Source organism: Scleropages formosus, chromosome 3 (genome assembly GCF_900964775.1).
Source record: "Scleropages formosus chromosome 3, fSclFor1.1, whole genome shotgun sequence".
NCBI classification, from domain to species: domain Eukaryota; kingdom Metazoa; phylum Chordata; class Actinopteri; order Osteoglossiformes; family Osteoglossidae; genus Scleropages; species Scleropages formosus.
In genome coordinates, this window is record NC_041808.1 from 22,365,327 (window position 1) to 22,391,629 (window position 26,303).

At 44.3% G+C, this 26,303-nt stretch overlaps 2 protein-coding genes across 6 annotated transcripts; one reads left to right on the forward strand and one right to left on the reverse strand.

Moving 5' to 3' along the window:
* Positions 1-2,370: 2,370 nt before the first annotated feature.
* Positions 2,371-18,038, forward strand: vwa5b2 (von Willebrand factor A domain containing 5B2). 4 transcript variants are annotated; one of them, XM_018753166.2, is made up of 22 exons: positions 2,371-2,570; positions 5,840-6,022; positions 6,200-6,415; positions 7,033-7,258; positions 7,753-7,904; positions 8,891-9,022; positions 9,218-9,342; positions 9,526-9,702; positions 9,895-10,005; positions 10,501-10,703; positions 11,782-11,896; positions 12,011-12,196; positions 13,282-13,480; positions 13,673-13,941; positions 15,106-15,325; positions 15,484-15,786; positions 16,017-16,154; positions 16,259-16,369; positions 16,548-16,598; positions 16,804-16,903; positions 16,986-17,097; positions 17,194-18,038. In XM_018753166.2, the coding sequence occupies exons 2-22, from the start codon at positions 5,884-5,886 to the stop codon at positions 17,848-17,850; spliced, it is 3,942 nt and encodes a 1,313-aa protein (XP_018608682.2). In that variant the 5' UTR covers positions 2,371-2,570; positions 5,840-5,883; the 3' UTR covers positions 17,851-18,038. The 4 variants fall into 4 exon arrangements, with proteins under 4 accessions (XP_018608682.2, XP_018608678.2, XP_018608680.2 ...); XM_018753162.2 differs by having other exon boundaries at positions 13,282-13,941; XM_018753164.2 differs by having other exon boundaries at positions 7,033-7,174; positions 7,762-7,904; positions 13,282-13,941.
* Positions 18,039-18,172: 134 nt separating this feature from the next.
* On the reverse strand, positions 18,173-26,271 carry alg3 (ALG3 alpha-1,3- mannosyltransferase). Of its 2 annotated transcripts, none has more exons than XM_018753795.2 (9): positions 26,005-26,082; positions 24,850-24,949; positions 24,595-24,731; positions 24,135-24,295; positions 23,792-23,912; positions 22,338-22,543; positions 20,691-20,764; positions 19,831-19,975; positions 18,173-19,737 (listed from the first exon to the last, which is right to left on the reverse strand). In XM_018753795.2, exons 2-9 carry the CDS (start codon positions 24,896-24,898, stop codon positions 19,578-19,580), a joined length of 1,053 nt encoding a protein of 350 aa, XP_018609311.2. In that variant the 5' UTR covers positions 24,899-24,949; positions 26,005-26,082; the 3' UTR covers positions 18,173-19,577. The 2 variants fall into 2 exon arrangements, with proteins under 2 accessions (XP_018609311.2, XP_018609310.2); XM_018753794.2 differs by having other exon boundaries at positions 18,174-19,737; positions 24,595-24,742; positions 26,005-26,271.
* Positions 26,272-26,303: the final 32 nt, after the last annotated feature.

Genomic DNA, 26,303 nt, shown 5'->3' on the forward strand with positions numbered 1-26,303 from the left:
AAAGTAAACCTTTTTGAAAAGTTTATTTTAGCAATACATAAAGGTACTTAAATGAAATGTTCAGCAGCCTTTCTTGCACTTCATTGTGTGGTCAGAGGGGTTAGAAGTCACCGACAGATGGCGCCTTAAGACAAATGTGACAAACTTTGGGGGGAAGAAAACGGTGCATCCAGAAAAGTTCACACAGAAAGAGAACATAAAATCTTTCTTTTTCTTTCATCCTTATCGTGTACTCCACAGCTCACCCATACCTCCTCTCAGACTGAGCCAGATTCAAACCTATATCTAAACACAGAGCCCAGCAGTTGTGAGGCACCTGCAGTACCTACTGTGTCATGGTGCCACTGTAATACTTACTGTTTTTGTAACTGATTAGTGCAATGGTAACAGTGGGAAACTATGGCTCAGGTTCACAACTGTGTGGAAATGTTCTTCATTAGCCATGACATTTGCACTTAATTAGTTTAACCTGAAAAGGCAATAATGTACACAGAGTACCACAAAACAACACATAACAGATGGCATCAATACATTTCTCTAACGGGTGTTGATGGGCATTTCCATGGTTCTTCCATGTCCTCAATCGGTCAGTGTGGTTTTAGGAAAGGAGATGCTCTGGATCAAATAACCAGATTTTTCTCTGTCAGCTTGACATGAGGATTAGGAGATTCTGTAGAAGCAGGTGCCTCGCTATGCTTGCTACACAAAAAATAAACTCATTAAGCTGGAACACGACGTACTCTTTCTAGGCTTTTTCCTTGTGCTGTCCACCTCCTGCTGGTCTAGAGAAGAATGTAATAGACACAGTTTGTGTGCAGGAACACTGAAAAGCCTGAATATATTCAACATATGTTTTCTTACACTATTAAATAATGACAGTCCCTGAGTCTGAAAGAAGGCAGAAGCCAGTTGTATTCACATGAGATAATATACTTTCGTTTATAAAATCTTAACAAAGCCTGGTTGTTCTGTGTTGCACCATGGTCTCCGGAGAATCGACTTTTCGTTCTACTGTATACAAGCTTTACAAAGGAATGACAATAAAAACAACTTGAACTTGAACTTGCCACTCACATGTAAAGTTGAATTCAAATATTAGAATCCTTCATATTTCATTAGTACTATTGTACAGTCTTTGGATAGACTTTTACACAATCACAGTACTGTATATAATAACACACTCTGCTACAGTGTCAGTGCATTTCAACACAGTGTTCCATCATTTCAGTTCAGCAACTTATGCTTTCATAGTGACTGATTATAAACCCACTCTTCCTATCCTTCCCTTGTCTCAGCGCATCAGCAAAACTCTTCTATAATCCCAACACATCTCAAAACTCTCTTCCATTGTCTCATTGTATCGCAGCACCATTTTCCATAGTCTCACAACACCTTCACCTCGTGTTCTCATAATAAACTATGATGCTGGTTTAAAGCGCAAGGCAGGCATGTGAATAAACAAAGTCACCTGAGTGGATAAGATGGACCTGCATTGTATGCGCTCTTGTGCAGTGTGTGCTCTGCTCAGATCAAACATAAAGTGTAATTACGAGTCAGTCATTACCATTGAGTTACGACCTGCAGTCACAGCCAATTGCCTGGACACACAGCAGCCCATCTTCTTCACTTTCTCCACAAACAAGTCATGGAGCAATGGCCAGGGCATTTAGACACCTCCACCGGTCTCTTATAAAACTGCCACAGTGGAATGAAAAACATCACTGAGTCTGAACCCAGTACAGAGCTGCATCAACTTTTCAGGTACTTGGCAGGAAAAAATATAAACTGTACAGGACATTTCTTATACAAACATGTGGGGAACAGGCTTATGTGAACATTGCTTCACCTCTGTTTCAAATGTTGAAACTTTATAATCATGAAAAATTCAAAAGTTCAGACTGATATGGGTATTCATTATTTTTAAATGATAATTTAAATGATTTACAATATATAATAATTTATTTGTATTGCATTTATTAATGTAATTCTTAATAATGATTATTAAATTGTAAAGGCAACTTTGACAGGTATTACCGTGAAGCAACGGTTTCATCACAACTTTATGGGGCAGCAGGTAGCTTTGTGGTCAGGACTGTTGCGTTAAACTCGGAAGGTCCTTGTTGTTTCGCCCCCGACTACCGCTGCAGTACCCTTGATCAAGCACTTACCCTGCCTAAAAGGTAAATCATTGTAAAGGTGATTACGCAACGCTGCAGGTCGAAGTGAACAAAGGCGTCAGCTACGCGGCAAAGACTGTTAATAACGACCGTTTTCCTCAGCAGTGCGCGTTGCCGATCTTTTGAACGCGTGGGAGGAGGTCCCAGCACCCCCGGGCGAGCCGCGAGCGGGGTGTGACCCACGTGTGCGCAGTGTCAGTGACAGCTCGGTCCGCGCCCTGCGATCGTCCACGTCTCGTCTGTAGGTGGATGCGAGGAGGAGACCGACGCTCAGAGGACCGAGGTCCGTTCACACCCCCGAAACACCTGCAAGGAAAGGACGCAAAAAACGCGGAGAGCTGTTTTCTGTCCCGACTCGAGCGCTGCAAAACTCGACACACACACACACACCGGGTAAGTAAGTGTGTGTGCGCTCTCTTCAAATGTCCCTCAACTCCTATACTCGCCCATTTCATAATGTTTACTTTTTGCCTTAATCCGCCAAAACGATTGTAAAACCTTTACAGGCCTACAGCAGCTTAAAGTGTGTTGTCTATTAGAAATAAGCCATATTCTCAAATTCGCTTCATCATATTCATTTTAAGTCTTTTTTGCCTGTGTGTGGTGATTTATTAGTTGTTCGCATCCTTGAAAAGAAACGGTCAGGTGCTGTAAAAAATGTTTTCGAAATATTATTCAGGAAGTTTTAGTTTCGTTTCTATGCACTCAGTGTATAATAGGCGCGATGTTTCACCGATAAATAAACTCTGATCGTGCATTTCCATCCTCACTCCTTCAGTGTCCAACAATATATTTCTTTTAGCCGTAAACTAGAACGCACACTGCAAAGCTCCGCATTTAAAACGTGGGGTTAACTACAGCCTGAGATGCGAACTGAAAGTTTATTCTGTTCTCTGCTGAAACTGCGCTAAAAATAACGGTCTTTATTGACCGCGCGGCAGCTGTCAGTCAGGCGCGGGTCCGAGCGGACTTGGAAAAGAAAAAAAAAAGCATCGCAGAATGGCCGGTCTGCTGTACTGATGTACTGTAAAAGAGGTCGTTGACGGTCCATTTCCCTCTTGAAAACAGAAGTGAAGAGATGTACTGTATGAACAGTGCTGGACAGGTTATGGACGGAGCTCTGCTGTGCTGTGGGAATCTTCCAGGGCTGCGACGTCTTCGGGGCATCATTTGGAAATTATGTCACCGAAAGCTAGAAGTGCGGCCAAGACGAAGCAAAAATCAATGACAAGAGGTGCTCTTAGGAACGAATAATGAACATAAATACATTTAACTTAACAGTATCTGCCAGTATTTCGATCTTTTATATTCAGGTTGGTGCTGTCGAATTGTCACATTCCCATGAATTTTTTAAACTGTCTGCTACACCTTCCAAAATTCCAATTCAGGGAGGCAATGCTGTTCACCAGGACAAAGGTACCAGAAGCAAAAAATAGACTGGACCAGGGACTAAAATGTACCCATATTCATGTAGAGAAGTACTGTGTGCACAGCCTCATCAAGGCTAAACTCTTTAGAAGGCATTTTTTAACCGCTTCAATTCTTTTTCCACCTAACAGCTTAATTCATGTATCTCATGGAAGGGTTCTTCATCTTTGTGCCAGAACAACTGATGTGATCTGTCTCAATGATGATCCATCTAAACAGCCTTTCGGTGGGTCCTCTGAGCAGATGGGACATGTTGATCTACCTTGAGGATGAATGTAAAAAGGCCATTACCTGTTCAAAGACAAACAGTCCCAAGCCGCTGCCTGCAATCTTAGGTTTGCTGAGCTGTGACAAGCACCACCAACCATTACACCTCAACATTTAAAACGACGACCAGTAACTAAAAATCCGAGATTGATGTACTTGTTCAGATATTTCACTTTAAAAGTTATTGCATAGTACATTAGCCTAGGCTAACTACCTGCCAGGATTACCCCAGATGAATCGTGGGAAGTGAGTAAAGGGCTTGCAAAAATATATGATTGCAAAAAAAAAAAAAAAAAATGTATGAAGTCATCTAAATCCTTAATCGCTGAGGATACAAAAAAAGCTAAATCTACATGTATGATTTAATTTACTAAATTAATATCCATTCTATTCCAAACCTTGAACCATTTGTATAGAGTAGTGCGTATGCTGATGGGATAATAAAACCAAAGTAATTTCTACAGCGGTGTGTTTTTATGACTTCTTAATTTGTGCAGTGGCCCTGACTGCTGGACACATACACAAAGGATCTGAATATTTGATTTTGCACCAGAGCGTCTGCTGATCTCCAGTCTTTTGCTCGTGGAATATTGACTGAGTAGTTAATGATTGAGCTGTGCATCACTGTGATACACAATTCCTGGTTGCTGTGCAGGTGCGGACTTGGATTAACCTGGTAACAGCTCCAGGGAACCCTTACAAATATTGAAGAGCTACAGGGCTGAGCATCAGTACTTTTTCTACTGTTCACTATTTTTCTTTTCTTCTGTTTCCCTAAGAACAGAACAGGATTGGAATGGTGAATAGTCTATTGCAGAACAGTCATCTTATGTTCATTTGGAAAAGGTTATAACGGGCTGCTTCTAGCATAGGGTTTAGTGCTGCTGCCTTTGCACCCAAAAGTTGTAGGTTCAAAGCCCACCTAGAACTGTAATACCCCTGAGCAAGGTACTTGCAGTACCTCAGGCAGCATGGTGGTACAGCAAGTAGTGCTGCTGTCTCACAGCACCTGGGTGGTGCAAGAAGACAGGGGTTTGATCCCTGCTCAGTCTGTGTGGAGCTTGCATGTTCTCCCCGTGTCTGTGTGGGTTTCTTCCCAAAGACATGCTGTTTAGGGTCACTGATAATGTGAGACAGAGAGAGTGTGTTCCACTGATGTATGGATGAGTGACTCCGTGTAAGTAGTGTATTTAGCAGTGTAAGTCACCACGGTGGATAAGGTGTGTGGGCTGGTAATACTAGAGTTCATTGGAAGTTGCTTTGGAGAAAAGTGTCTGCTAAATAAATGTACTTACCCTTAAAAAAATTGCTCCAGTAAAATTACAAAGCTTTATAAATAACCGGAGGTATTTTAACAGTAGGGGGGTGCGGTGGCGCAGTGGGTTGGACCGCAGTCCTGCTCTCCGGTGGGTCTGGGGTTCGAGTCCCGCTTGGGGTGCCTTGCGATGGACTGGCGTCCCGTCCTGGGTGTGTCCCCTCCCCCTCCGGCCTTACGCCCTGTGTTACCGGGTAGGCTCCGGTTCCCCGTGACCCCGTATGGGACAAGCGGTTCTGAAAATGTGTGTGTGTGTGTGTGTGTGTGTGTGTGTATTTTAACAGTGTAAGTCATTTTGGAGAAAAGCATCAGGTATATGTTTTAAAAGTGTATTTATTTTTCATTAAAATATCAGAAAAATAGTTGCATGCCAACAGAAATGGTGGTTGGAGTAACTGTATTTCAAGAATCATGTCTGCATTTGTGTCTCTTGTCTGTTGGTGAAACGCACTTTTGTTTACTCAAAGTTGTGCCTCGCTTTGGAGAAAAGCATCTGGTCAATATAAATGTAAACTTTAGGCCCTCCTTATGCTCCAGTGCTGGGTGGGGATGCATGTTTCACTAGCCCCCCTCTATAGAGAAAAAAGTACACAACCATGTTACTCTCATTGGTCTGTCTGTTTACTGGTGTACACCCAGTGCATATTTTCAGCGTTCATTATCAGGAGTCCTGGACCTACCCTGTGGTTGGACGTGATGCCAGGCCTTCGGAACCGGTCCACTTGGGAGCCTCTGCAGCTCAAAGCATCTTGTGTCAAGTCCTGTGCCAACGGCTACTCCCTAGGCATCACCAGCAACCTCACCTATGCCAACATGCAGAACGAGCCAGTGGAAGGTAAGAATGCTGAGAACCAAGTACTTAGGCCAGAAATTCAGTTTTAAGTACTTCCAGGAAGCATGCAAAAGCATGGTCTCTTTCTTGAACTGAATGCCCAGCAACACTCACTGCTCCCTGTAGTGTTGCTCAGATGTATGCATTGGCTCTTTGTCTCCTGCCCTGCTGTCTCCACAGGCATATTTGTGTATCCAATGAGGGAGAGAGAGGTAGTGGTTGGGTTTGAGGCGACTGTTGCTGGCCACATAGTTGGCGTTCAGATCCAGAGCTGCGCAAAGCTAGAGGAGTGTCGCCTAGACTACTGTCCGTGCAGTACCCTAGACACACAGTATGGGAATGGTCACGACTGCAGCTGCTGTGGTACCTCTGGCCGAGGCATGCACTGTACCAATGGTGAGCCTACAACAATTTTTTATGCCTCTTCAGGTTACTGCACATTTGGAGGACACAGATGATCTACATGGGAATCCGTTGCGTGTATCCAAACAGATGAATAGTAATACTGTTCACCCTTTCAAAGAGTTAGATAAGACAATTTTTCTTTTCTTTTTCAGTTACGGTAAAAGCGTCTCTTGCTAAACACGGAGCACTAGGCCAATGCATTACGATACAGAAGGATGTGTAGGCTTTTACAGATGAACCAACTTAAGAGCCTATATTTCAGCACAATGATTTAATTTCTTTATTAATCATGCATAATCAAATTGCTCTGAAAGCTGTACTGGGACAGTAAAGTTAAATGGATTCATTTAAATCTTTCATTCACACAAATTACTTTTTTGAAGTAATCATGCTTTGTCCTAAGTTACTGGCCAGAATTGTTAGTGCTACACAAAAACTATTAGTGCTGCTTAATCTCAATGCATTTAACTTTTTGCCTTGAATAAAGGTATCTCTTTAATTATTCTTGTACAGAGTCATGAGCTAAATGAAGAATAAACAATAATATCCACAAGCCACTTAAGACAATGACCTTTCAATGTGACTGATGGTCAGACTTTCCATTTCAGGGCACATAGTCCTGGATGAGGACCTGGAGAGAACCACCTTCATCATGAGCACAGGAACCATTGGCCCAATGGACCTTGTGACTGTAGTCATGAGTACTACCATGGAGGTGGGCACGCTGGAGAATGGCGCGGTTCGCTTGCTGTATCCCTCAGTGCTCACCCCTATTGTCAGGGGAAGGACAATTCCAAACAAGAGTGAGCATGGAGAAAGGTGGGATGAAAGTGGGTACGTTGCCTTTTACTGCCCCCAGAAACTGTTTATGGAGGAGATCCACATTGCCCATCAACTCATTACTGCTTTTTTCATATAAGTTTGATTTACGTTAATCCATTTATGGGTGGCACGGCAATGCAGCAGATAGCACTGGTACCTCGAAGCCCCGGATTTAAATGCTAATCCATTTATGTGAAGTTTTCATGTTCTCTCTTTATTGGTATCGGTTTCCTCCAGGTGCTGTGATTTCCTCTTATAGTCTAAAGACATGTTTCAGATGGGTTGGGGATTCTGAATTTTTTGTGTGTGTGTGTGTGTGTGAGAGTGAGTGAGTGAGTGAGTGAAGGAGTATACGATTGCCCTCTGCTGAACTGGCATCCCATCTAGGGTTTACCCTGCCTCATGTCCTGTGCTTCCAAGATAGGCTTATTGATAACTGGATCAAAACTATTTTCAATGACAGTTGTTTGTATATGCATCTTCCCCACACTCCCTCCTTGACCCAGGCCAATCAGCTGCTTTGGGGCTGGGAAACAGGACAGGCCTCCAGGCTCTGCCCAGCAGTGTTTCCATTCCATCTTTACTAACCCTGCTACCAGCAGCCTACCTTATGAACTCAGTTTCCAGCTGCTTGTGCGGGGGGCCTGTCTTCTTGCAGGTAAGGTTCTGCTCTGGGCTAAAACCAAAAGCTTTCTAAAAAAAGAATTTTATGGATATTATAGTACATTTTACCACCTTTACACCTTTTCAGCTGTTGCCTCTGTTTCCAACTGTTTCCATTACTGGCCCTGAAAGGGCTGTAATCAAGATTCATAAATCCCACAGTTCAAAAAACTTCTGTGGCATTTTAGTGGACGTTATCATACAGAGGTTACTCTGCTGTTTGTACCATCAGCCAGCAACGACAAAGTGCTTTTAGGTTTTATTTCGGAGTTGGTTTAATCTGGGTATTTCTTCTGAGTCATGATATTAAGATGTTGTCAGGACATCTCTACGTCTAAGGCTCCAAAAAGTAGACCGTGACCCATGCAAAAGCATCCAAGCAATGACAGGCCACTTGTCATCTGGCGATGTGTGGAATAACAATGAGAGCAATTAAGGCTTGGCACATGTCCCAGTAGCAAAACCCCTGGTCTCTCCATTCCTTGCCATCTCTTGTTAAGAAGTACTTGGAATGTCACAGGCTGTCTGGGATAAGAAGGGAGAGCCATCGAAAGCTGGACCAGCATTTAAACTTAATTTAATGAAAGACTTAATTGGATGTGACATCAGCATTGTGAAATATGTCAGTATGCAGACTGTAGAGCCATGGAGTGTCAAAACACAGAAGACTGGGGTGGGCAGCAGCCATGAAGCAGGGGACAGGGAGCTCATTTGATAGCATGCTTATTGGGCCTGCAGTCAAGGCACCACACAAGGCAGCTAGTTGGGAAGGACATGGCACCTGGCTATTCTCTCATGTCAGATGTAGGAAGAAGAAAAAAAAAAAAACATTTCTGCATTTTCAGGGAACTTTACTTGTACTGTTTTAATTTTATAGTAAGAACACTATAAAACAAAAATAATATTACACAGTAAATTAATTCTGGTACTAAATCATGTTCTGTGACCCTTTGTCCCTTCACCCAAATGCCTGTTATACAGGTCTGGAAAGCCCAACCCATGCACTGCGGGCTGATGCAGACCCCAGTGCACAGTCTGCTTCCACCACTTACATCACCCTGGCAGAGGAGCACACGTATGATCGGCATGTGGAGATCATTTTGCACCTGAGTGGTGAGTTGAATCTATACCGGGGTCTAACTGAAGGACCAGGGCACTGGATGTAGCCTGTGGTCTCACTCTTTCACTAGAGTATGGGTTGTAGTTCAATACTAAAGGCAAAGCCAAGACTCCTCATTTTTCTAACGCATTGTCATAGAAGGAGGTGACAACATGGGTCTTGAAAATGACCTGTGCTGTCTCCCACAGAGCCTTTCCAGCCTCAAGTAATCCTAGAGAGGGGCCGCCTCACCTTCCAGGAGTATGAGCAGCAGATAAGTGCCCGTCGCGATTTCATCCGTATTTCCCGGAAGGAGGCAGAGCCTGAGAAGAAGGTGAGATCGGTCCCCATTTTGCCCTCAGACTTCTGATAAACACAACAAGGTACACTGCATTAGAAAGTCAGATACTTCTGCTCCACATCAGCTCCCGTTTAAGCCATCGTGAGTGCCGTTTTAGTTTCTGCCTACAATATAAAGAATAAAAACTACATCTGCATGATACTCTCTCCTTCCCAGATGCAATTTGTGAGGAAGCGCTTCCACAAAGACATCCTATGCAATCCAGTTCTGATGCTTAACTTGTGCCCAGACTTGCTGAGTGAACCTGTGGAGCTGCATCATGCTACCAGAGAGCTCTTCTTTCTATTGGATCGTAGTGGCAGCATGAGCAGCACGAACGTCGACAGAGTCAAGGTCACTGCTTGTCCTCCCTTTTTCCCTGTAGTGCACAATGTCAAGTCTTCCTTATTCTGGACTAAATCTGTTATGTACTTATGACACCAGAGTAAGTATGCCATGCCTGACCCCTCTTCAGTTCAGTCCCTTTGTTTTGGGAACCCATTAGTTAAGGCGATCAGTTTGTGACTGCTCTCTTCTTCCTTTAAGGAGGGAATGCTGGTGGCCATAAAAAGCCTGCCCCCGGGAACACTGTTGAACATCGTGGGCTTTGGATCCATTCTCAGAACCCTGTTCCCCAGCAGCAGGCTCTGCACCAATGTCAGTAGGACACAGTCTCGTGACACTTATCACTATGTTGGTGCAGCACTAGAGTTAGTCTCTTTTGGTATTTTTCCGTCACTGTCCATCATTCTACAGCAAAAAAGGACTACAGGTGGGGTGAGCTTTCTTATACCTGCGTACACATAACATTTCAATAAAAAACATCTTACCTCATACACTGAACACAAGTTTCAAAGGCTGTTGTTTTATAGAGCCTGGCGAGATTATGTGTTACTAACCAAGAACGATCCCTAGCCAGGTAATTCCACCAGGTTGCTATGACCACAGAATATCAGATTCTCAGAGCATCTGCCCCTGGAGGTCAACTTGTCCATAAAACCTAGCAGACCATATGGTGACCTCCCATGCATTTACAGCATGTAGTAATTACCGTTCTAGATATTTTTCTTGAGTGTCCTTTTAGTCAGCTGACAGTGACTGCTTCAAGTGCATCTGTTTAAGTTGTGATAATGAATTAATTTAAATGCCCAGGAGACCTTGGCCACAGCCTGTGAGTATATCCAGAGGATGAAGGCGGACTTAGGAGGCACCAACCTACTCGGCGCTCTGTCCTGGGTGTACCAACAGCCAGGTCAGCGCAGCTGTCCACGCCAGGTGTTCATCATCACCGATCGCACGGTCAGCAACGTGGGCCGGGTATTGGAGCTGGTGCGGAGGCACACGTGTGCAGCCAGGTATGGGCAGTAATCCCAGTACATGCTGGCACAGCTACCCCTTCTTGGCTCGGTGTCCTCTGACACTTTGTGCATCTGAAGAGGCAGACTCAACTTGTTGTTGAGGTCCTGGAAATACAGCACCTTGACATAAAAGCAAAGCAGGGAAAATGCATTGGTCAAGAAGACGAGAGCCAACGTTAGCCTTAGCCTAACCCTAGCAAGCAGTGGCTGGCCAGTTAAACAAGAAAACGTCTCATGTTTACTCATGCTTCCCTGTTAAATAAATAAACAAGTAAATAAACAAATACAGCCTTGAAATCTATGGAAAAGCCAAGACTAGCAGAAGACCCGGGAGAGTATAAACCGTACGTCTGGAATCCGCAGCTGGGAGCCAGGGCGGGGGTCCCTGGGGATACGGTGTGAGGTTTGGTCACCGTTAGTAATCAGACTAAGTGCTTATCATGGCTGTGTCTCTCTGCTGTTCCCGTAGACCCTGCAGCACACCACTCAGGCTAATTTTATTTGTCTGGCCACTTCTAGGTAGTGTGTGCCAAAAGCAGCAAATGGCCAAAACAGACAGTGGATTGTAAGGTTATCCAGAGCCCGTGGTTACAAGCACACGGTCGTGGTCTCCGTGGCATCTCCATCTCCGTGTCCCGTAGCACTCGCAGCGAGCGTGTTCTCTCACATGGTTGCTGAGAATCAGCCTTCAAGAAGCTGCCAGCTGTCTTGTTTTCATTAAGCAAATGACCCAAAGAGATGCTGAAGATCTTTTGCCCCCACACTCCTCTGTTGCCCACCATGGTTTATAGGCAAAGTCATGAGGGGGAGGTAAATCCGTCATGTCATTTGGTTTAAAATAAGTCGGTGAATCAAAATGTCTAGGCAGTCAGACAAATGGTTCCGTAAGTAAATGAGTTAGTTGGGAGGGAGCTCTAATGGAGACTGTGACATTACTCACAGTTTTCCCAGCCAATGCACTACCTTCCCTCCAGTCATCTCTACCCCAAAGCCAGCCTTTTTTTCTACAGCTGAACTGTATCTTTACTTTTTAACCCTCATTATATGTCCACATAAAGGTTGTACTGGTTCACAGGTGTTTTGGCCTTGGCCTGGGTCCTCTGGCTTGTCGGCGACTGCTACAGGGAGTTGCCAAGGTGACCGGTGGAAACTCAGAGTTTCTTGATGTAGATGAGAGACTGCAACCCAAGGTGAGAATGAGGCAGTACTGCCCCCTTCTGGGAAAAGGAGAAAATAGTTGACTGACAAAGAAATGAATGAGAAATTTCCCATGAGAAAATAAAATTGTTTCATTTCTATTGTAGTTGATTAAAGCCCTGAAGAAGGCCTTCGAGCCCGTCCTTACCGATATCCGTATAGACTGGTACCTCCCAGACAACATGGAGGCTCTCCTCTCGCCCAGCGAAATCCCTCCGATCTACCCAGGGAACTGTCTCATAGGCTACTGTACGCTTTATGATCTGTCTGCCTTTCAAAGCAAGAAGTGTGAAGTAAGTACTAACTGAATCATGACTTATGAATGATGAGATGAAACAGTGAGTCTGCCAAAGAACTGAGTGAGAAGGATCTCAATTCTACAAATTTGAAGCATGCTGCAATGATACAACATAAACTTAGCCTTTTTTAACTGGTTCTAATATGTTCTCACAAAACAACTGAATATTGCAGAAAGAGATGAAGTTACGCCGTTATTTTTTTATAGGGATAAATTCCAATTCGTCCCAAACCCATTCCAAAATTACCCTAAATGATTCTTAGCATCAAACGGAAAAAGTACCGTAACACACAAAAATTTTACAGTTTTGGTTTTTTAGTTTGTTCCAGGAAATTACATGTTTTCTATTCCATCGCCTCCATGAAGTCACTGAATAATGCTCATATCAGAAAAGCTTTTTTGAATTGCATGCACTTAAAATCATCCTTGCCATTCTATACCTGAGAGCTTTTTTAAAGTCTATAGAATAGTCTTTAGAATAGTGATAATAATGAATTTTCTTTTTATTTCATGTTTTTATTTTTTCTTGTACTTTATAAATACAGAAATTAAAGATATAGCATCATTGCTATTTTTTTCTTCTTGACCCCCTCACCACTGTTGATGTTGTCATGATCCTCCATAGAGCACACATTGTGGGTCATCTCCACATGCTGTTAGCAGATGTTTCATACATCAGGGATCTAGTGTATGTAAAATACATTTTTAAAAAAGTAAACTTACCGTGACAGAGGGCATGGGCTCGCTGAAGTAAAACAAAGTTAAGAGCTGGTTGAGAGAGGTTTTGAGTTTCCTACAATGCAGCTTGGCAAAATTTTCAGATGCGGTCTCAGTTTGTTGCACAGGCTGGTCCAGATTCTGCAGACTTGATAATTGACAACTAAAACCAAACTATGATAAGTGGTGCTAATAACCTCAGACCGGACACAGGGAGACTAAATAACAGGGACTGAGTGAACAGTAATGCTTTCACTTACCATTCCATTGGCAGTGTCATAAAGAATTGATCCGAATGCAATCCTGGATTAAAGGTGGGATTGCAGAATGAAACTTACGGCCCTGAACACTTCCTTCCCAAAGCTGAGCAGGAGTCAACCCTCCAGGTGGCTGTCACATGGGTCCGAGGGCTCCCTCTCACGGCACTCCAAAGACGAGCTCCTGCAGGCTCCGGTGTCAGCCCCTGAGCACAGTGACATCGAGGAGGCCCTCTGCGAGATATCTAGAGAGATCTCCTCTGAATTCTCCTGTGCCCGTCCCTCCGATGCCAGCGGAGATACAGGTGAGACCAGCCTACCCATAGGGAGAGAGCTTAAACACAATCCATCTTTCTGTCACTCAGTGGACAGCAATACAAACGTGCAGCAGTCTCAAAAGCTGGGTGAAAGTGGGGATATCCAGTGTGCAGCGAATCGGCATGAAGTTGGGGAAGTGCTCGGACTGACTGGGACTCTTCGTGCGCGTTTCTCCATAGCCGGGGAGCCGGAGTCACCGAGTGACGTGCGCCTCCGGATCGCACGAGCCTCCTACGTTCAGGAGAAGTACATGTTGACCCACTGTTCCCTGAGCAGCGAAAGGGCCGACCTCTCGCCCGAGTCCGACTCGGCTGTGCTCCTCCACAACGCTAGCTCTCTGCCCCAGGGCCTCAAAAGGACAGCCCCATCTGAACCCAGGGGTTTAACTCGCTGGGGGACATGGAGACAAGCAGCCTCCTCTGACAGCACTGACAGTGGGTCAGCAATGGTGAGAGACAAAGGTCACCAAGAGCTATTTGTAAATGAAGAGAAAGAACTGTGTGGCAGTGAAGGAGAAAAAATTCTGTACATCAGGAAGAACAGCGATCCCTCACTTAGCAGGGTTAAGTCGCTCCGTGAAGTCACACCCAGGCAAAATCCTGTTGAGAGGGGACGAAAGTAACATGATTAAAATATAAATTGATAATATTTCAAACATTTGAAATATTTAAAAGAAAAATTTGAAATATTTAAAAGAATCCTAGCTTGTCTTTCAATTTTATGTATTAATCAGTTACTCATAATAAAGTAAATTAAGTTCCTACAACACTGTCAGTTACTGTACAAATCAGTACACTGCTGTAAGAGGCACCTGTGTCACGTTACAGACAAATGTTTGACGCTAGATTGTTCATCGATCGTAAGACTGCTTTTACGCTACTGTAACGATATTCATGTTATTAAAAGTCTATACAATTGTGGCACTCTTGCACATTGTTGTGTGTGCGGGTGCAGCACAATGAAGATATGAGGAGCTTCCAGTCCCTCACTGTTACCGCACTCACCATTTCTCTAAATAGCACTAAAAAATGGACAAGTGTGACACACAACTTGAGTCCATCCTCAATCCTGCTCCCAGAAAGAAGCTGGTGTTTCACTATGATTTTAGGTAATCGAGCTAATAGTTACATTTATAATTTAATTCTGTAAGGACTCAAAGGAACAAGGTTCAAATCCCCCCTGCTGCTGCAGTACCCTTGATCAAGGTACTTACCCTGAATTGATACAGTAAATATTAACCAGTGGTATAAATGGGTAATTGTAACTTAACACTGCAAGTCCCTTTGGAGAAAACTATTACCAAATTAATACTAATAAGAATATAATAATGAATCTGTCCTCTCAGATAAATTAAACTGAAAATCAATAGTTGTGATTGCTTGAGAATGTCACTTTGGAAAGACGTTCTCCCATGCCGCCTTATGCTAAGCATTAAATTTCTGTCCATAGTTAAATGCATTTATTGTGTTTTGCAATTTCCTTAAATGTTCCCATGAGTATTTATTGCATCAGTGCTTTGTTGGTGTTGTGTTGAATGGATGCAGGCAGATCTTTTTGTCAGGGTGGTGCAGCAAATTTCTCTCCCTCTCTCTAATAACCCCATGTGCCCCAGGCAGAAGAACGTAGGTTGAAGCAGAGAGCACTGGCCCGCTCAGCCATGTCGGGGCGTAGTTTCTCTTCCCCTCAGGGAGAGCTGGACCTCCACCGGCTTCGCCGCGCACTTGAGAAGGTCTCCTTCCACCAAGTGCTGGGTGGCCAGCTCAATGAGGGTGATGCGGAGACCATGCCCACCCCCAAAGGGGCACTGTCCCACAGGAGCCTCACTGACTCCAGTGAGTGTGAGCTGCAGCAATCCACCCTACACCTTCAGGACTAATACCACTATCATAGCCATCCTGTGTCTCAGACAGACACCCACATCATGCCCTTTAGAGTGAAATGTTAAAGGCACTCCTTATTGTTTCCCATCCACCCTTTTCCCCAAACGCAGACAGCCTGCTATTCCCCGCTTCCCCCCTGGACTGGGACACTTTCACGGAATCAGAGTACCTGTTTTCTGCACTCCCCCCTGAGGAGCCCCCTACTCAGTGCCGAGCGGTCATCCATGGCCTACTGGCTGGCAAGCCCATGTCCTGGGAGGCAGTGGTGGACCTCTCACCTCTCTGGAAACCAGAGGACTTGAGGACCACACCGGGAAGGAATAGCTGGCTAGAGATCATACATCAACTAACTGCTCGTTCCGTCATCCGTGACTTTGAGAACATGGCTGAGCGGGAGCCCAGTTCCGAGCACGGTGAGGGCTTTACCTTGAGACATGTGAACATGAAGACAAAACCAAAATAGAGTTGCTGAGAAGCTGTTTTAAACTGCAAACTTTGCATCCTGACAGTACATAAGTATAAAATGTATATAAGTACTTCTGAAGCTGGTGAATCTTCTGAAGAGTCTGTGAATCAAACAAAACTACACATCAACAGAGACATTTACACACATGGTGTTCATGTCTCAATGTGTGCTATCTAGGGCTCTCTAAGAGGTACCGCACAAAAGCCATTCAGACCAGAAAGGGCTCCAACATACTCTGCATGTACACAGCCTTCACACCCATCAACAGCTCCTCCAGCGAGGGTCTGGCCAGCTCTATGGAAATGTGCGATGCAGGTAAATGTCAACCAACCACATTTCTGCAGCTGGGCACACATACTCCCTTACTCATGATTAGGTAGTAATTTATTGCCCATGACGTGTACCCTGGACCTGAGCAGGGACACACTCTGGGCTGCGGGGCAGGAGGCACAGAGCCGACTCCATGGGCTTGGGGTGCAAACCCTCCAGGCGCGACTCTGAGGATTTTGAGGACACCATGACATCTACAGGTACACTCGTCTACACCAGTGTCTGTGTCTAGGATTCAAGCACCACAGCCACATACTGAGAAGTTACCGGGTAAAAGTAGAGTACCAGCAAACCAACTGCAGATATAGTGGAATGGAGGTAACAGGTCAGAGGTTGAATACATGAGCAGTCACTCAGCATCCCTCCTTGGTTCTCCAGACAGGGATGACACACCTGCTTCCCCCTGCAGTCTGACCTCCTGCGACAGTAGTGAGTACCCTTAGTTTCCTTTCTCCTCTGTTCAGTGGCCTCTATTATTTAACAGAGAATAAAGCCTCTGTGGAGTTTGTGTTCCTCGTGCACCAACAATCAATGGCTTGTACAAAGTATCTCAACATGGGTGGGTGGGGGGAAGATGCATACAAAAACTAGAAAGGCGAAGCCATTTGACTCTGTCACCCTCCATGTTTTGCAGGTATAGGGGGCAGTTGGAATCCTGCCAGCCCTTCAGCAGCATCCACACGTTCTCAGCGCTCAGCAGAGAGCTGGTCTATGGAGAGTTTCTTCGGTTCCAAGTGAGAACTTTGTCCCAATCTGAGATTTCTCCTCTTAACCAGAAAAGTACCGAATCCAGAATACGCTGTCCGTGTGCCACAGGTTCATGCTGAGCCGGCTGAGGACCGCCGAACAGCCCAGCAAGCATGGGCCATTGAAACCCCACTGCCTGGCCAGCGAAAGAGAGTGTGAGAGTGCCGATTACCTTCCCCTGGTAAGCCAGCCATGTAATGGAATATGTACACCGAAACCTTAGAGCAGGTACTGTATTGATTCAGTGAACACAGTGTCCTCTGAACCCCACCAACAGGTGCGTCTCCAGTTGGCCTCTGGGGCCTTTCTTCTGACAAACCTGTACTCCGAGTGCATCCAGATCCCGCTGGATCGGCTGAAGAGAGCCTCTCCTTACACTAGGCACCGCAGCAGTCGGAGCCCCCCATTACAATGTACCTCCCCCTCCATCAGTACCAGCACTGGCCCCAAGCCTCCTGCAGGTCAGAGTGACATACTTATGCTAGCTTCGAGTTCCAGGTTAGGGTTTGCCCACAGCGAGGACATTGTTGACATTTCAGTAGAGCCCACGAGTATGGAGGAGGTGACCCCTGAGCTGCACAGGGCTGTGCCCCAGGTGGATAGCGGCCGTGGCTCCGAAACGGACATGTTCGAAGGTTCGCTGCCGGAGCCCTCGGAGCAGTCTGTGGACTACCTGGTCCAGCAGGATCTAGAGGGCTCAAGCTGGGCTACAGCAGTGGCACTAGCCTGGCTGGAGCATCGCTGTGCTGGCTTCTTCGTGGAGTGGGAGTTAGTAGCAGCCAAAGCAGACTTCTGGCTCCGGGGACAGCAGTTACCGGAGGGAATGGACCTGGCCAGTCTGAAAACGGCAGCACGCCAGCTCTTCTTACTCATTCGTCACTGGGATGAGAACATCAAGCTGAACATGCTATGCTACAATCCCAACAACGTGTGAAATGTAAGAAAAGCACACAGACCTGGGCTTCTCTAAACACAGCTACAAATTGTTCTAGCCAAAAGATCAATTACTCCCCAACATAAAATGGAGGGATTTCCAAGGGTTCCCTGGCTTAACTTATTAGTACACACACACAAATTGTCTGAAACCGCTTGTCCCAAGCGGGGTCGCGGCAAACTGGGGCCTGGCCCAGCAGCACGGGGCGCAGGGCTGGGGGGACCAAACACCCAGGATGGCACGCCAGTCCGTTGCAGAGGACCCAAAGCAGGACTTGAACCCCAGACCTGCCAGAGAGCAGGACCTGGTCAAACCCGCTGTGCCACCACATCACACCCCCTGTTATCAATAGCTAGAAAATATTGATTTAGGAAGGAACAGCTTACATAAATAGTATTTGGAGTGACTGTGCCTTTCATTATGTGAGTGAGCGACCTTTGTGTTTTTCCATAATATTTCTAAGGAACTATACATTTTCTACAGTATAATTATCAAACAGCCAAAAAAATGCTGCAAATACACTGCAGAAATACACTGAAATCAACACATCTTTTTTCAATAATATTCCCCAAATAGTTGCTATGATCATTTGTACATACTGTATTTAAAAACTATAAGTACCATTTTTTACTAACAGACCCATACTTGCATAAACAATTTTTCAGCAGGAGAAGACAAGTGTGCACTAAGGCTGTCACTGAGAACATGACAATGATGAATTGTCTGGATTTGGGGACCATGGATTCATGGAATGACTGCTTATACTCATGCCTATGTGTAAATAAAGCTATTTACAGTTTAACAAATGGGCTTAATTGTTTTCTTAAACCTTTGTGTGGAAAAGTTCAGAATAAATTTATTTCCAAATATTAAGGAACTTATACTGACGGTACACTCCAAACTGTAAACAGATTATGTACAAATGATCTGCCTTTAAGTTTATTCATTAACAAACTTGAGTGAAATTATCATTGCTCAATTGTTTCCAACGATAGTTTCACATTATAAACACAAAAAAAAGCATTCAAACCAATCCTCTTCTTCATCAACAGTAGGGGAAAAGACCACACTATCATTACCAATATCATTTCTGTCAGGAATGATAATCTTTGTCCTTCAAGCATGTCTTTGCTCCAGTAACAATAAAATGTTGTGCATATACAAATTAACATGGATGTCCCCTTTACTATTAAAGCCTCCGCATAAGCTGCCAGAGCTTTTTACATTGACTATTAAACAGTGAAATGAGAGCACTGTTGTGCCTGCAAGTCCTTATAAATCAAAAAATAGATACTACAAATAAGGCCAGCATCATATATATATCAAAATGAGGATCATGTCAAATTAATCATTGTTAAAAATACATAAGGAAACCTGTGAGGTCAAAGGAAAAAAATACAATGAAATATACTTAAATCAGAGACTGAAACTTAAAATACATTATATGGGAAATTTAGTTTATTTTATACCTGAGTGTGTCCTGTTTTGGTTGCAAGTGATGGAAGGATTTAGCTCATCACAGTTTCACTGGTACCATGAATGGGAGAGGTGGGCCTATCACCATCCTGGCGGCAATGAGGAAAAGCGAGATGGCAAACCTTGGGGTGGTACAGTAGTGGAGAAGACTCAGAAACCCCACCACACCTTTTTAACCCAATGCCAGTCCTTCGTTACATCCACTCAGGCCAGCGGTGTGCAAGCATCCTCATTTGAATACAACAGTCTGCTCACGGACGTTTGGCCTTGTCGACACTCCTTACACTTGCTGGGGGTGCCAGCCACAGCAACAGCAGGATGATAAAGTGGCACACATGCAGGGCAGCCGAGCTGTACACTGTGGAGGGATATGTGTTCCAGGAAAGCTCAATTAGCCCTAGGATCAGGACCCTGTCAGGTTAGAGAAGAAAGCAATACAAATGACATCTGTCATCTTGGCATCAGAGTCGTGGAATTAAAATAATAAGGCAGATGCAGGAATACCTGAGCAGGTGTGCCAGTTTCTTCACCCCACCACTCCACAGCAGGTAGGGCAGAGTGTGGAAGTACCACACATAGAACTGGTAGTGCAGCGAGCGGCTAAAGCACATACCAATGAAGTTGGAAGTGAACAGGATGGAAATAATCTGTGGCTGGCTGTTAAAGTCATATTACAAAAGAGAAATAGCCCAAATACACTTTAGACTAATACACTCATGGTAAACTTCACAAAATTGGCCAGGGGGAAGCAACCATTGCAATACCATGAACGTGTTTGATGACACGTGGTTAAATTTGTGCTCAAGAAAGTGTAGTAATAGAACTGTACTTCTGGTTATTCACTGAAGTTGTCAAACTCTCTGATATAGCAATAATAAAATGAAACGCATGCTGACTCTGTGCACTCTTCTCTCCACAGCCTGCATATCTATTCTCTGAGAGTATTTTGCTGCCCCTAATGGTGAAAAGCTGAACTGCAGGTCAAGGTTCAGTGAAAAGACAGGTGAAGGAAACACAATTCAAGGACTTACAAATGTTCTTATCTTAAATTTCATAAGAAAGATGCTCGTAACACAAGATAAGTAACAGGCTGCGCCAACTTGCAGTGCAGTGACTGCAACCAGAAGTTTAATAAAATTTAGTTTGATCATATCTCTGCTACCTCAATTAGCTAGTCACCTGGCATTGCAGGTATGACAACTTGCCAGTATCAGTCTTTACAATTACCAAAGGCTGTGTGTGCACTGTGACACTGTGCTTGTCTCTACAGTGCATAAACAAGATTGTTTATGTCAAGACCAAGATTATTCAAGCTACTGCATTTTACCATAAAGGCCAACAAAAAAAAAAAAAAAAAAGGATATGATCAGAGGTGAGCTTCTCGGGATGACTTCTTTTGGATGGGTCCTTCAGCAATGCCATAATACTTTCTCCAGATCTGAAACATTAAGTCAAAACTCATAACTGTGCACAGAGATCACAAACAGCTGAACAAGCACACATTGAAAGGTCTAGCACTTTCTAAGCAACATGTTTGCCACACAACCACATCACCACCCAGTGTATGTATCACCACTGACCAAATCTCATCCACCTCTCTAGTTACCACTATGAAGGCCTTGAACTGCAATAATAATTTCATAAATAATAATGGGCTTTAATACACCCAAGACAAAACTCTGTCTCGTGGTAGGTGGACATGTCCACTGCGTTGAGATGTTCTTCAGAATGTTCCTTCCATCACTCAACAATCTTCTTGGAAGTGATCAGTACTTCTCCACCTTTTCAGGATCATGCCTTCCCTCTCCTAAGGTACAATACACTTTTCCAGAAGAACTCTGAGGTCACCCGAGTCTTCATAGGTTCTCTTGGCTTGCCAGTACTTCTCAGCAAGAATAGAAATTTTCCTCAAACGGTACTGATCGCCTATAAGGCCTCTGAGCATTACCACTATGAGGGGCATCCACTACCCTCAAAACACAGCTTTTTTGAGCTACATATATAACTGACTCCATGTCCACACACATGCTCACTCAGGACAAGAGAACAGTTTGCTCTACATGGACCATTTTAAAAGAACTGAACACACACACATTAGTCTTCTCCAATTTCAAGGTAATGTGTTCCTAAAAATCCCTTAATAGGGTGAATTTCCATAACCTGAAAACATAATTCCAATTAGTTCCAATGGTAAATAATAATAATAATAAAAAAAGTATGTATTCCTGCACCCCAAAACTGACACCCAATTAAGTCTGATTAGAGTCTACATATTCACATGGGTTTCTTAACAGTCCAAAAACATGTTTTTCAGGTAAACTGGCAATTTAAGCTGTCTGTAGTATATGAATGTGTTACACTGCTATACTGTATAAACGGGTGAATTACAGAAGGGAATCTATGCTGTGTATCTAACATTGTAAGTGACTCTGAATAAGGGTGACAGCTAAATAGTTAAGAACCATTTTACACTGTTTTAGAGAAAAATATGCTAAATGAATAAATGTAAATGTCTGGCACTACTCAACTATCAGGAGGTGGGAAAAATCCAAATTAAATCCTTGTAAAAATGAAATAACTCATAAGATGAAGCAGGGATACTAAATTAAAACTCACACTGTCATAACGCAAATGGGCATATGACAAACTGTATTTCAGGGTATAACTATTTCTTTCATTTCCAGTCCCACCCACAGTATACCCTGCCGTATGCCTTATTTTGACACCATAGGTTCTTGAAGAGAAACCTGCATTAGATAAGCAGTCAATGAAACTGGAATAAAAGTCTTAGCAATTTTTTTCATTCATTATAGCTTTATCTGACATTTTTACAGAACCAAACCCATGAGTAAACTGAGGCACATAGTTGAACTTACAAACAAACCAAAGTTCTGATTCCAATTGTGTTTCTAAATTGAGGATCCAGTGTGAAACATTTTATAAGATTTTGGATTGTTTCCTGGTTATATGAGAAGCTTCAGTAAACATCAGCGTAAACAAAAGCACTTTACCGTCTCCATCGGAAAAGTGTGAAGAGTAGCAGGGTGAGCAGGTGCACCCCCAGCAGGCCTAAGTGGAAATAGCGGCTAAGAAAAACCTCCTCGGGCAGGAAGCGCCAGCTGACAGTCCACTTGAAGAGAAACTGGCGACCCAGGTCAAAGGCCCGGCTGACATAACCCACAGGGTTCTCCAGAAGGAATGGCAAACCGAGCAGCACCTGATGCACAATGGAGATAATTTCATCATTATTCAGCATGCGCATTCTCACGCATTTGTATCTTGTGCGACGTCATTGCTTTCAATGACAATTTCAGGTCGGCATTAAAACAACAAGGTCAGTTAATAGTCTCACCAAGTGCTTAAGGAAATTAACATCTGACCAAAACTTAGTTACTTCAAGGATATCTAGAGGAACTCTTCCTTTGTGCCTTCAAACAGTGCGTAACAAGCAGGTCTATGTACAGGCAGTCCCCGGGTTACGAACAAGTTCCGTGTCCTCAGTCTGTCTAAGTTGGATTTTGACTTAAGTGGGAACACTTAGGTATGGTGGGTATCTAACGCCAGTTTGTCAAATGTTTGTCTTAGTATATACTATGTCACGTACCTTTCTATGCATAAAAAAACAGCACTTGGGATGCACTAAAACATCTTTAATATAACAATACAGTAAATGACAATGTAATAAAATAAATGTAACTACGGCATTTATAATAGACATAGAAAGAGATAATAAATGTTACTACTGTCATGATGAACAGAGGACAAAGAGGATGCTGGACCCAAGTGTAGGATCGTTTATTCAGAATCAAAGGACTGGACGTGTTCTCGTGGTTGGGGACGGGCAAATGGTCAGTCGGTCGATCAGCAAACCGAGTAGAGAGAGAGCGAGAGTGTGCAAGGGCAAAACATTAAAGAAACTTTATGTTCGCTTGTCCATTCGTTTTCGTTGCACCTTTCGCTTTATTATTTCCACTTTAGCTTCAATCATGATCGTTTCCCCTTTTCTTGGATGCATCACATTAACACTTTGCTGCCACGGTTAGGACGGTAAAAAAAAAAAAAAAAAAAAAAAAAAAAAACTAAGCCAAATACAGTAACGCGAGACACTTAACAGGAAAAGAAGGAAGTCTGTCCTACCTTGGTTCACACGCCCCGCCCACAAGCTGACAAGCCACTGCAGACGTGCAATGTTTTGATGCGCGTCCCAAAGTACCACCCGTTTCTGATTACAAACCACTGTATATATACAGTAAATCAAATTTTTAATAAGCTTAATTACAAAATTTTCATTTGATTGTTATTTAATGGTGACCCAAAAGAAAACCCCCTTCTGGTCAGTAATGGGGTGGTCTGTGAATACGGGTTGTATGCAAGTCTGGGGTTTGTAACTCGGGGACTGCCCGTAAACGTAAGCTTCTAACCTAGCTAAGAGGGCATAACAGAGGAGGCCAGATCAGCAATTCACCTGTATAGCAGCACAGAGGCTGAGCCTGAGCAAGGTTCCTTGTAGGCCAAACTCCCACAGCAACAGGAAGAGGAGTCCCGGTGCAAAGAGCAACACGTTCATCTTCACAGACACAGCCAAGCTATCCAGGATGCCACAGAAACAGGTGCATCAGACACCAGTGTTACTTAAAGTCTGTCTGAGCAATTGAGACTGTCACACAGTCTCAACCGAGGGCTGAACCAGCAAGAGGGCGAAGGGCTAAACACACGGTATGCATTTCCAAAATGTCATTTTTCTGAAGCACTCAAAATGAGCAGACACTGTGCATGAAAAATATACTCGTGAAAAAGACCTCACTTGCCTATAAAGAGCACAGCCCAGGGTCCAGCGACCGTCCAGTAACAGGTTGACTGAAGCAAACAGCAGCATCATGGCCACCGGGTCATTGAAGAGGCGCAGGACAAAGATGGAGTGGATGCGGTACGAAGCGCAGCACACAAAGAAAAACACATACGGTGGAACCTGGAAGAAGTACCCGAAGTGACAGGTTGCTAGATAAACAGAGCATATTACATAACATGACCGTGACTTTCTTTAAGGAGTAAAGATGCAATTAACTGTCCTGCAGTTGAACAATTGTTGTTTCGAGGCCCAGAAGGAGTAATGCTGTGGTACCATTCGGCAAAATACTGAACCTCAACGTCTCAATTAGAATCATCTGTAGAGACATATGAGGTGTATAACTAATATATAGAAAACATTAAAAGAATCTGAGGTGCCATTACATTATGGTAAATAGATCCCTTCTTGGACAGGCTTACCTTTTGGGTGCGATGGTAGATTCGGAATACCAGAAGCAGGGTAACAAGGTAAAAGACAGCAAACAAGTACTGTCCCATCCGGATGTTCGCTCCACGATCAGTCATGTAGTACAAGGCGCCAAAGATGTATACGAAGCCTGCAGGGTAGCTAATTATACACACGTGTGCACACACAAACGGTCAGGATGTTGACATGGTGCCAATATCAATTTGGTTATGACCATAAGTGGTCACCGATGCTTTGGGAAGACTCACACCAACGGTCCAGTGTCTCCTTTGAGCTGGGTGTAGTCCAGGGTGCCATTGATAACCCCCTCCACCTCGTCCATGTAGGCCTTCCAGTCGATCTCTGTGTCTGAAAGGACGACCGCAGGCAGCTCATCAGTCTCCCAGCAATGTGTCTGCTGGTCTACTCCAACGACGAACCTCGGTGCAGGAAGCGGTAGGGAACAAACTAGGTTTGCTTGAGACTTTCATGTCTGCAGCTATGTGTCCTTCTCTTAATGCAATGCATAAATTGTACTTTTTGCTGAGATGTACGTCGCTTTGGACAAAAGCGTCTGCTAAAGGAATAAATGTAAACGTAAATGTGTATTATTCCCAGCGATCAGCCCTCCGTCACTTTTCCGGAACACTGCAAGGTGCCTTGTACAAATGTCACACAAGTAATCATTAAAAAAAAAACAACGTAATGCTGGTCAGTGCAGCGATCAAAGGCACTGCCTTCCAGGAGAAGGACCCAGGTTTGAGTTGTGCTCCTCCTGCAGTACCTGGAGCAAAGTGCATAACTTTTACTTACCCTACAACAGATACCCTACTAGTTTAAGCTACTCACCCTCAGTAAAATTACACAAATGGGCAAAAAAAAAAGCTGTAAGCAGCTTGTTCGTGTACAAACGAATACGTCGCTCTGAGGAATAGCGAAACTTAACGAATCAGTAGCGGAAGAGTAAAGATTCTGTCGTGTGTGTGGTATTATTGTTCGGGGTCTGATATAACTTATAAGTACACGCACTCTATAAGGGTCTTGTTATATTTATACTTAGCTGACACTTCAGTGACCTACAAGGTTAAACTACACTCAATTATATGATGATAATTTCACCGCAGCTATTTTAGCTGCGACCCAGGCTTGGTTGGTTGGGTATGAGACGAGTCTCCTGAGGAGGTGGGATTCGAACAAACAACTTCTGAGCCTTAAAGGCAGCGGCTCAAACATGACAATCACACACAATGTTGCTGCCATGTGTGATGCGTACGCTGAACGCGCCCTCACACTCTGTGTGTCACACGCTCACAAACACGCGCAGAATGAATACGAGCAAGTAACGGCAGCGCCCCGGCACTCTGCTGAAGAGCGCACGCGTTCAGTCACAACCAATCAAATGTCGCCTAGCGGTCTCCACTTACACGCCACTTTCTGAATGACCCACACGTTGATGCCGATCTCCACGAACCAGAGCAACGCCGTCACCAGAGCCGTGTACTCGGCGTTAAACAAAACCAAGTGTTTGTCCCGCCACAGCGCACACAGCGTCCCGCGCGCTCCGCACGTCGCGTCGGCGTGCTTCTTCCGAGCTCGCGCAGCCATTTGAGTCCGCGCAGACGGGCTACGCCGCGTGTCACTAGGTAGCAGGGCAAGAAGAGGGTTGAGGACGAAGTGGAGAAGGAGGCGGAGGCGGCTGCATCCCCGTCACGTGACATCAACG